Genomic DNA, 11,606 nt, shown 5'->3' with positions numbered 1-11,606 from the left:
TGTGTGTGTGTGTGTGTGTTCTCTGGGACTGTGTGTGTGTTTACATTTACATTACATTTAAGTCATTTAGCAGACGCTCTTATTTCTCTGTGACTGTGTGTGTGTGTGTGTGTGTGTGTGTGTGTGTGTTCGTGTGTTCTCTGAGACTGTGTGTGTGTGTGTGTGTGTTCTCTGGGACCTAGTGTGTGTGTTCTCTGGGACTGTGTGTGTGTGTGTGTGTGTGTGTGTGTGTGTGTTCTCTGGGACTGTGTGTGTGTGTGTTCTCTGGGACTGTGTGTGTGTGTGTGTGTGTGTTCTCTGTGACTGTGTGTGTGTGTGTGTTCTCTGTGACTGTGTGTGTGTTTACATTTACATTACATTTAAGTCATTTAGCAGACGCTCTTATTTCTCTGTGACTGTGTGTGTGTGTGTGTGTGTGTGTGTGTTCGTGTGTTCTCTGAGACTGTGTGTGTGTGTGTGTGTGTGTGTTCTCTGGGACTGTGTGTGTGTGTGTGTTCTCTGGGACTGTGTGTGTGTGTGTGTTCTCTGGGACTGTGTGTGTGTGTGTGTTCTCTGGGACTGTGTGTGTGTGTGTGTTCTCTGGGACTGTGTGTGTGTGTGTGTTCTCTGGGACTGTGTGTGTGTGTGTGTGTTCTCTGGGATTGTGTGTGTGTGTGTGTTCTCTGGGATTGTGTGTGTGTGTGTGTGTGTTTGTGTGTGTGTGTGTGTGTGTTCTCTGGGACTGTGTGTGTGTGTGTGTGTTCTCTGGGACTGTGTGTGTGTGTGTGTGTTCTCTGGGACTGTGTGTGTGTGTGTGTGTGTGTTCTCTGGGACTGTGTGTGTGTGTGTGTGTGTGTTCTCTGGGACTGTGTGTGTGTGTGTGTGTGTTCTCTGGGACTGTGTGTGTGTGTGTGTGTGTGTGTGTGTTCTCTGGGACTGTGTGTGTGTGTGTGTGTGTGTGTGTTCTCTGGGACTGTGTGTGTGTGTGTGTGTGTGTGTTCTCTGGGACTGTGTGTGTGTGTGTGTGTGTGTTCTCTGGGACTGTGTGTGTGTGTGTGTGTGTGTGTGTGTCTCTGGGACTGTGTGTGTGTGTGTGTTCTCTGGGACTGTGTGTGTGTGTGTGTGTGTGTGTGTTCTCTGGGACTGTGTGTGTGTGTGTGTGTGTGTTCTCTGGGACTGTGTGTGTGTGTGTGTGTGTGTTCTCTGTGACTGTGTGTGTGTGTGTGTGTGTGTGTTCTCTGGGACTGTGTGTGTGTGTGTGTGTGTGTGTTCTCTGTGACTGTGTGTGTGTGTGTGTGTGTGTGTTCTCTGGGACTGTGTGTGTGTGTGTGTGTGTGTTCTCTGGGACTGTGTGTGTGTGTGTGTGTGTGTGTGTGTGTGTTCTCTGGGACTGTGTGTGTGTGTGTGTGTGTGTGTGTGTGTGTGTGTGTGTGTGTGTGTGTGTGTGTGTGTGTGTGTGTGTGTGTGTTCTCTGGGACTGTGTGTGTGTGTTCTCTGGGACTGTGTGTGTGTGTGTGTGTGTGTGTGTGTGTTCTCTGGGATTGTGTGTGTGTGTGTGTGTTCTCTGGGACTGTGTGTGTGTGTGTGTGTGTGTGTGTTCTCTGGGACTGTGTGTGTGTGTGTGTGTTCTCTGGGACTGTGTGTGTGTGTGTGTGTTCTCTGGGACTGTGTGTGTGTGTGTGTGTGTGTGTGTGTTCTCTGTGACTGTGTGTGTGTGTGTGTGTTCTCTGGGACTGTGTGTGTGTGTGTGTGTGTGTGTGTGTGTGTTCTCTGGGACTGTGTGTGTGTGTGTGTGTGTTCTCTGGGACTGTGTGTGTGTGTGTGTGTGTGTTCTCTGGGACTGTGTGTGTGTGTGTGTTCTCTGGGACTGTGTGTGTGTGTGTGTTCTCTGGGACTGTGTGTGTGTGTGTGTTCTCTGGGACTGTGTGTGTGTGTGTGTGTTCTCTGGGACTGTGTGTGTGTGTGTGTGTGTGTGTGTGTGTGTTCTCTGGGACCTAGTGTGTGTGTTCTCTGGGACTGTGTGTGTGTGTGTGTGTGTGTGTGTGTGTGTGTGTGTGTGTTCTCTGGGACTGTGTGTGTGTGTGTTCTCTGGGACTGTGTGTGTGTGTGTGTGTGTGTGTTCTCTGTGACTGTGTGTGTGTGTGTGTTCTCTGTGACTGTGTGTGTGTTTACATTTACATTACATTTAAGTCATTTAGCAGACGCTCTTATTTCTCTGTGACTGTGTGTGTGTGTGTGTGTGTGTGTGTGTGTGTGTGTGTGTTCGTGTGTTCTCTGAGACTGTGTGTGTGTGTGTGTGTGTTCTCTGGGACTGTGTGTGTGTGTGTGTTCTCTGGGACTGTGTGTGTGTGTGTGTTCTCTGGGACTGTGTGTGTGTGTGTGTTCTCTGGGACTGTGTGTGTGTGTGTGTTCTCTGGGACTGTGTGTGTGTGTGTGTTCTCTGGGACTGTGTGTGTGTGTGTGTTCTCTGGGACTGTGTGTGTGTGTGTGTGTTCTCTGGGACTGTGTGTGTGTGTGTGTGTGTGTGTGTGTGTGTGTGTGTGTGTGTGTGTGTGTGTGTGTGTGTGTGTGTGTGTGTGTGTGTGTGTGTGTGTGTGTGTGTGTTCTCTGGGACTGTGTGTGTGTGTGTGTGTTCTCTGGGACTGTGTGTGTGTTCTCTGGGACTGTGTTCTCTGGGACTGTGTGTGTGTGTGTGTGTGTGTGTTCTCTGGGACTGTGTGTGTGTTCGTGTGTGTGTGTTCTCTGGGACTGTGACTGTGTGTGTGTTCTCTGTGACTGTGTGTGTGTGTGTGTGTGTGTTCTCTGGGACTGTGTGTGTGTTCTCTGGGACTGTGTGTGTGTGTGTGTTCTCTCTGGGACTGTGTGTGTGTTCTCTGGGACTGTGTGTGTGTGTGTGTGTGTGTGTGTGTGTGTGTGTGTGTGTGTGTGTGTGTGTGTGTGTGTGTGTGTGTGTGTGTGTTCTCTGGGACTGTGTTGCTGAGCAGCTAACTGCAGCTAACACTGCAGCTAACACTGAGGGACTGCTGTGTGTAAGCATATGGAGCACATGGGCAGGTGTCTCTCCCTGGCATAGATAATTGTGTTGCTCAAGACACACACACACACACAATGAAAGTGCAACCACCCGTCCACGCACACCAATATTGGAGTCAACAAACTGCCAGGCTACTGCACGGCACCCAATCATAAAGCAGCAAACAGTAAACCAACGAATCAAAACAGAATTACTGAGAGCACATCCAATCAGATGAGCCCTATGTATCCCGTATCCAGCAACCTCCCTCACTCACCCCCCCCCCCCCCCCCCCCCACACACACACACACACACACACACACACACACACACACACACAGGTACTGATGCTGAGCTGTATGCTGCCTGCTCCTTGCCATGGCAACAGAACCTAACATCACCAAGCTAGCTACCCCTGTGCATACTAAACCTGTCGCAAAGACCAGACAGACACACTGCACTCTCTATGCATTGCAGCATCTGCTTCCAGACAGAGATGGCATACTATGGCTATTGTTGATCTATTACAATTAGGAAATGTTAAAGTCCCAATTTAATTGAGCCTAGATATAAATAATTTGGGCACACTATTAAAATACTTATTATCATCATCATCATCAAGGCAAGTAGGTAAAATATTGGCTGACTATGAATGTGCACGCATTGAATGGCCATTTTTCTATCATCTGGTTCAGTTGTAAATAAGAATGACAGATGCTGTTTTTCTGGTAACGTGAAGTGTAGGGAAGGAAGGAACCTGTGTGTGTGCTGGTGTTAATATAGTTAGCTTGTATCCAAGTTCAGAGAGTCGGTGTGACTGGAATTCGTAATGATCACATGCTCTCACACAGACCGTCTTTTCATCGGGATGAACCGGCTCTTCTGCCCTGTACACTCCCGATAAGACTGGTACAAGCACAGACTGATACATGAGTTAGCAAGGCTTTGTTAGCCTAGTCTTCAGGTCAAGTGAAACATATAATTTAACGTTGCTAGCTAGCTATGATAGTTTATGGCGTTGCACTGAGCTGAGGACAACAGCTTGTGAATTATGGAGTTAACGTTAGCTAGCGAGCTTAAATTTGGGGCAGCAGAATACGTTTGTTTCACGAGCCAACTGCAGTGCACAGGAGCTGACATGACAATTACCGTCCTTTTAGATTTGCTGTGGTCTGTTTGTTTTGCCCTGCCGTGACCAAATATTGAGTTAGCTTACGCATGTAGTTAGCAGCTACCAGATAGCAAGCTAACTCTTACTTACACTTCCAGAATCCGGTCCCCTTTCGAGATACCGGCTCTGTCCGCTGCACCTCCCGGTAAAACAGCACTGACATGCTGTAACGGGGCATATAATTCCCCGTTGATGCTCCGGAGTTGTCCTCCTTCGCTAACCTGTCCCCGGACATTGAAGCCATATCCCGAGTCAGACTTGACTATCCGCAACAGTCGCGGGCCTGAAGTAACGGTAGTCACCCTTTGGCAACTGCCGGTGCCCTGCGTTGGGCTGACATCGGAGCCGTTACGAGAGGATGGTTGAACTAACAGAGGTGCCACCGAATTAATTCCCTCTCCCTCGACGTCTGCCATTTTCCGTCAGCCTTATCCACTTTGAGTCTCCCACACTTCAAGGTAGCTCTCCTAGTTATCTAGCTAGCTTGCTAGAAACGATGGAGTGAGGAGGAGCGACCAAGTCAACGAAAGACTCGAGAGACTGCCCTCCCTGGAACCCACCCCTCGTCTGGTTAGAGTGGGTCTCTACTGCGCAACTGCAACATCAAGATACTGGGCGCGTTTGAGTGGATACATTTTCTCAAGTCGATGGTCACTATGGGATCAATATCATGCCAAGTGTATTGTGAACTCACAGCATGTATTTTGTATTCGTGTATCATGATCTGTACAAATAAGTAACAATCCACAAATGTAAATCCATTTCCACAAATGTAAATCACTTTCCACAAATGTAAATCACTTTCCACAAATGCAATTCACTATCCACAAACAAACACGTTTTTATTTGTACTTGTAAATCGATATATTGCATTAGATTTTTTTTTATACCTGCAGATATGCAGGTAATTTCCAAGGGCCTTAAGTAAAATGACCGCCATAAAGACTAAAAGTTCTCACGCGTAGAAGGGATTTGTAGTCGTAGAAAAAAAGTTCTCAGGCGTAGAAAAAAAGTTATCATGCGTAGAAAGCAATTTGTAGTCGTAGAAAAAAAGTTAGCACACTTAGAAAGGAATTTGTTGTCGTAGAAAAAAAGTTATCACACTTAGAAAGCGATTTGTAGTCGTGGAAAAAAGGTTTGTACCCATAATAAGCGATTTCTATAAATCGCTGGCAGCCTCTCATTCGGTCATGTTGAAGCCTGCCTTTCAATGCTGCAGAAATTATACAATGGTAACTGTAATATGTTAACCATATGTGTAACCATAGTATGTCCAACGTAAATAATCGAAACCCTAGCCCTAGATTACTCTATATTTGCAACAATATTGCGATGTACACCCGTTCATCACCCAAATAGTTAAATTAGCTGGCCAGTGTGATAGCACCACTAAATGTGAAGGATATGTATGGGATCAATATCATGCCAAATGTATTGCGAACTCACAGCATGCATTTAGTATGTATGTATCATGATTTGTACAAATAAGTACCAATCCACAAATGTACATTTTTTATTTTATTTTTATTTCACCTTTATTTAACCAGGTAGGCCAGCTGAGAACAAGTTCTCATTTACAACTGCGACCTGGCCAAGATAAAGCAAAGCAGTGCGACAAAAACAACACAGAGTTACTCATGGGATAAACAAATGTAGAGTCAATAACACAATAGAAAAATCTGTATACAGTGTGTGCAAATGAAGTAAGGAGGTAAGGCAATAACTAGGCCAATAGTGGCGAAGTAATTACAATTGAGCAATTTACACTGGAATGATATATATGCAGATGAGAATGTGCAAGTATAAATACTGGTGTGCAAAAGAGCAGAAAAACAAAAACAAATATGGGGATGAGGTAGGTAGTTGGTTGGTTGGATGGGCTATTTACGCTGCAGCGATCGGTAAGCTGCTCTGACAGCTGACACTTAAAGTTAGTGAGGGAGATATTAATCTCCAGCTTCAGTGATTTTTGCAATTCATTGGCAGCAGAGAACTGGAAGGAAAGGTGGCCAAAGAAGGTGTTGGCTTTGGGGATGATGTCGTGGAAAATTATCTCAGAAATATAACGCTTTATCAGAACTTGTGAAATCAAAACATGCTTTTATTTACAATTGTATAACCATCTGGAATGTCCCACGGAACACACCCCCTCCCAGAGCACTCGTTCGCTCTTTATACCCAAATAGCATATGAGTCCACCCCATATGCAAATAAACATACTTCCCCTAATTCTTCAACATCATTATCTTTTTAGTTCAGGCTTCCTGCTTGTTCACGCCTACTAACGCCCATCATCTGCTTTCAGTTAAATTATAATAGTGGCCAGACCCGTGCTTGTCTTAAAAATAATATATGTCCATCTATCCTATAAGCCTATGACTCAACCCTGTATTTAACTCAGTGCCCTAAGCACATATTTCTCTGGCAGGTGTATCTTTAGTAGAATCAGCAGACTATGTGTCTAATGGGTCTAAGTGCCCTAAACACATATTTCTCTGACAGGTGTATCTTTAGTAGAATCAGCAGACTATGTGTCTAATGGGTCTAAGTGCCCTAAACACATATTTCTCTGACAGGTGTATCTTTAGTAGAATCAGCAGACTATGTGTCTAATGGGTCTAAGTGCCCTAAACACATATTTCTCTGACAGGTGTATCTTTAGTAGAATCAGCAGACTATGTGTCTAATGGGTCTAAGTGCCCTAAACACATATTTCTCTGACAGGTGTATCTTTAGTAGAATCAGCAGACTATGTGTCTAATGGGTCTAAGTGCCCTAAACACATATTTCTCTGACAGGTGTATCTTTAGTAGAATCAGCAGACTATGTGTCTAATGGGTCTAAGTGCCCTAAACACATATTTCTCTGACAGGTGTATCTTTAGTAGAATCAGCAGACTATGTGTCTAATGGGTCTAAGTGCCCTAAACACATATTTCTCTGACAGGTGTATCTTTAGTAGAATCAGCAGACTATGTGTCTAATGGGTCTAAGTGCCCTAAACACATATTTCTCTGACAGGTGTATCTTTAGTAGAATCAGCAGACTATGTGTCTAATGGGTCTAAGTGCCCTAAACACATATTTCTCTGACAGGTGTATCTTTAGTAGAATCAGCAGACTATGTGTCTAATGGGTCTAAGTGCCCTAAACACATATTTCTCTGACAGGTGTATCTTTAGTAGAATCAGCAGACTATGTGTCTAATGGGTCTAAGTGCCCTAAACACATATTTCTCTGACAGGTGTATCTTTAGTAGAATCAGCAGACTATGTGTCTAATGGGTCTAAGTGCCCTAAACACATATTTCTCTGACAGGTGTATCTTTAGTAGAATCAGCAGACTATGTGTCTAATGGGTCTAAGTGCCCTAAACACATATTTCTCTGACAGGTGTATCTTTAGTAGAATCAGCAGACTATGTGTCTAATGGGTCTAAGTGCCCTAAACACATATTTCTCTGACAGGTGTATCTTTAGTAGAATCAGCAGACTATGTGTCTAATGGGTCTAAGTGCCCTAAACACATATTTCTCTGACAGGTGTATCTTTAGTAGAATCAGCAGACTATGTGTCTAATGGGTCTAAGTGCCCTAAACACATATTTCTCTGACATGTATGTTTTTTTAGTGGAATGGGTAGACTATAAATCTAGTGTGTCAAAGCTTTTTCCATACATGCACTTTAAAGCACATATGACTTTGGCCATCTGCTAATCTTTGGTTTCCTGTATTTACCAGAATGGCAAATGCACTCACATCTGCCTTCTTATACTATTTTCTAGTGTACTCCTGTCTATTGTTTAATAGTATGATATCTACCTACATATGTATCAATTACTCCTACAATGACCAGTGAAATATACCTGCTGGAGCGTGTGCTATGGGTGGAAGTTGCTATGGTGACCAGTGAGCTGAGATAAGGCGGAGCTTTACCTAGCAAAGACTTATAGATGACCTGGAGCCAGTGGGTTTGGCGACGAATATGTAGCGAGGACCAGCCAACGAGAGCATACAGGTTGCGGTGGTGGGTAGTATATGGGGCTTTGGTGACAAAACGGATGGCACTGTGATAGACTGCATCAAATTCACTGAGTAGAGTGTTGGAGGCTATTTTGTAAATGACATTGCCGAAGTCAAGATCGGTCAGATAGTCAGTTTTACGAGGGTATGTTTGGCAGCATGAGTGAAGGAGGCTTTGTTGCGAAATAGGAAGCCAATTCTAGATTTAACTTTGGATTGGAGATGCTTAATGTGAGTCAGGAAGGAGAGTTTACAGTCTAGCCAGACACCTAGGTATTTGTAGTTGTCCACATATTCTAAGTCAGAACCGTCCAGAGTAGTGATGCTAGTCGGGCGGGCTGGTGCAGGCAGCGATTGGTTGAAGAGCATGCATTCCGTTTTACTAACATTTATGAGCAGTTGGAGGATTGTTGTATGGCATTTAAGCTCGTTTGGAGGTTTGTTAACATAGTGTCCAAAGAAGGGCCAGATGTTTACAGAATGGTGTCGTCTGTGTAGAGGTGAATCAAAGAATCACCCGCAGCAAGAGCGACATCATTGATATATATAGAGAAAAGAGTCGCTTGATAACTTTTTTTCTAAGACTACAAATTTCTTTCTACGCGCGATAACGTTTTTATACGTGTGGAAACTTTTTTGTTTGTTTGTGGATAGTAAACTGCATTTGTGGACAGTGATTTACATTTGTGTAAAGTGATTTAGATTTGTGGAAAGTGATTTAGATTTGTGGAAAGTGATTTATATTTGTGTTAAGTCATTTACATTTGTGGATTGGGGATTTACATTTGTGGACAGTGATTTACATTTGTGAATTGGTGATTTACATTTGTGGAAAGTGATTTACATTTGTGGATTGGTACTTATTTGTACAGATCATGATACATAAATACAAAATGTATGCTGTGAGTTCACAAATACATTTAGCATGATATTGACATATTGCATATACCGCTTCATGTCCTTGTCGGAACTAGGAAACTATGAAATTTCCGACTTGCTAACTGGTTGTAATCAAATCAAATCAAATTGTATTTGTCACATACACATGGTTAGCAGATGTTAATGCGAGTGTAGCGAAATGCTTGTGCTTCTAGTTCCGACCATGCAGTAATATCTAACATGTAATCTAACCTAACAATTTCACAACAACTACCTTATACACACAAGTGTAAAGGAATGAATAAGAATATGTACATAAAAATATATGAATGGGTGATGGCCGAACGGCATAGGCAAGATGCAGTAGATGGTATAGAGTACAGTATATACATATGAGATGAGTAACGTAGGTTATGTAAACATTATATAAAGTGACATTGTTTGAGTGGCTAGTGATACATGTATTACATCAAGATGGCAAGATGCAGTAGATGGTATAGAGTACAGTATATACATATGAGATGAGTAATGTAGGGTATGTAAACATTATATAAAGTGGCATTGTTTAAAGTGGATAGTGATACATTTATTCATTACTAAAGTGGCTGGAGTTGAGTCAGTATGTTGGCAGCAGCCACTCAATGTTAGTGATTTACATTTACATTTAAGTCATTTAGCAGACGCTCTTATCCAGAGCGACTTACAAATTGGAAAGTTCATACATATTCATCCTGGTCCCCCCGTGGGAATTGAACCCTGGTCTCCCCGTGGGAATTGAACCCACAACCCTGGCGTTCCAAGCGCCATGCTCTACCAACTGAGCCACACGGGACCTACGACTACAGTGATGGCTGTTTAACAGTCTGATGGCCTTGAGATAGAAGCTGTTTTTCAGTCTCTCGGTGCCCGCTTTGATGCACCTGTACTGACCTTGCCTTCTGGATGATAGCGGGGTGAACAGGCAGTGGCTCGGGTGGTTGTTGTCCTTGATGATCTTTTTGGCCTTCCTGTGACACCGGGTGGTGTAGGTGTCCTGGAGGGCAGGTAGTTTGCCCTCGGTGATGTGTTGTGCAGATCTCACTACCCTCTGGAGAGCCTTACGGTTATGGGCAGAGCCGTTGCCGTACCAGGCGGTGATACAGCCCAACAGGATGCTCTCGATTGTGCATCTGTAAAAGTTTGTGAGTGTTTATGGTGACAAGCCGAATTTCTTCAGCCTCCTGAGGTTGAAGAGGTGCTGCTGCGCCTTCTTCCCCACGCTGTCTGTGTGGGAGGACCATTTCAGTTTGTCCGTGATGTGTACGCCGAGGAACTTAAAACTTTCCACCCTGTCCACTACTGTCCCGTCGATATGGATAGGGGGCTGCTCCCTCTGCTGTTTCCTGAAGTCCATGATCATCTCCTTTGTTTTGTTGACGTTGAGTGTGAGGTTATTTTCCTGACACCACACTCCCTGTAGGCCGTCACGTCGTTGTTGGTAATCAAGCCTACCACTGTTGTGTCGTCTGCAAACTTGATGATTGAGTTGGAGGCATGCATGGCCATGCAGTCGTGAGTGAACAGGGAGTGTAGGAGAGGGCTGAGAACGCACTCTTGTGGGGCCCCAGTGTTGAGGATCAGCGGGGTGGAGATGTTGTTACCTACCCTCACCACCTGGGGGCGGCCCGTCAGGAAGTCCAGGACCCAGTTGCACAGGGCGGGGTCGAGACCCAGGGTCTCGAGCTTAGTGACGAGTTTGGAGGGTACTATGGTGTTAAATGCTGAGCTGTAGTCGATGAACAGCATTCTTACATAGGTATTCCTCTTGTCCAGATGGGTTAGGGCAGTGTGCAGTGTGATTGCGATTGCGGCGTCTGTGGACCTATTGGGGCGGTAAGCAAATTGGAGTGGGTCCAGGGTGTCAGTTAGGGTGGAGGTGATATGGTCCTTGACTAGTCTCTCAAAGCACTTCATGATAACGGAAGTGAGTGCTACGGGGCGGTAGTCATTTAGCTCAGTTACCTTAGCTTTCTTGGGAACAGGAACAATGGTGGCCCTCTTGAAGCATGTGGGAACAGCAGACTGGGATAAGGATTGATTGAATATGTCCGTAAACATACCAGCCAGCTGGTCTGCGCATGCTCTGAGGACGCGGCCGGGGATGCCGTCTGGACCTGCAGCATTGCGAGGGTTAACACGTTTAAATGTTTTACTCACATTGGCTGCAGTGAAGGAGAGCCTGCAGGTTTTGGTAGCGGGCCGTGTCTTGTTTAGTCTGTCTGGGAGCAAGACATCCTGGTCTGCGACGGGGCTGGTTTTTCTTTTGTAGTCCGCGATTGACTGTAGACCCTGCCACATACCTCTCGTGTCTGAGCCTTGAATTGCGACTCTACTTTGTCTCTATACTGACGCTTAGCTTGTTTGATTGCCTTGTGGAGGGAATAGCTACACTGTTTGTATTCGGTCATGTTTCCGGTCACCTTGCCCTGATTAAAAGCAGTGGTTAGCGCTTTCAGTTTTGCGCGAATGCTGCCATCAATCCACGGTTTCTGGTTGGGGAATGTTTT

General features: G+C 44.8%; 1 protein-coding gene and 1 non-coding gene across 3 annotated transcripts in view; both read right to left on the bottom strand.

Moving 5' to 3' along the window:
* LOC129824869 (sorting nexin-27-like) overlaps positions 1-4,730 on the bottom strand; it is a 52,407-nt gene extending 47,677 nt beyond the window's left edge. For both annotated transcript variants that reach the window (XM_055884406.1, XM_055884405.1), the window contains exon 1: positions 4,254-4,730. In XM_055884406.1, the coding sequence (XP_055740381.1) occupies positions 4,254-4,579 (326 nt within the window). In that variant the 5' untranslated portion in view covers positions 4,580-4,730. The remainder of the gene's footprint in view (positions 1-4,253) is intronic.
* Positions 4,731-9,821: 5,091 nt separating this feature from the next.
* trnap-ugg (transfer RNA proline (anticodon UGG)) lies at positions 9,822-9,892 on the bottom strand. Its single transcript has one exon. It is a non-coding gene; the product is annotated as a tRNA-Pro (tRNA).
* Positions 9,893-11,606: the final 1,714 nt, after the last annotated feature.

Source organism: Salvelinus fontinalis, chromosome 27 (genome assembly GCF_029448725.1).
Source record: "Salvelinus fontinalis isolate EN_2023a chromosome 27, ASM2944872v1, whole genome shotgun sequence".
Lineage (NCBI taxonomy): Eukaryota > Metazoa > Chordata > Actinopteri > Salmoniformes > Salmonidae > Salvelinus > Salvelinus fontinalis.
The sequence above is the reverse complement of the archived record's forward strand: the minus strand, read 5'-3'. Positions and strand labels throughout refer to the sequence as shown.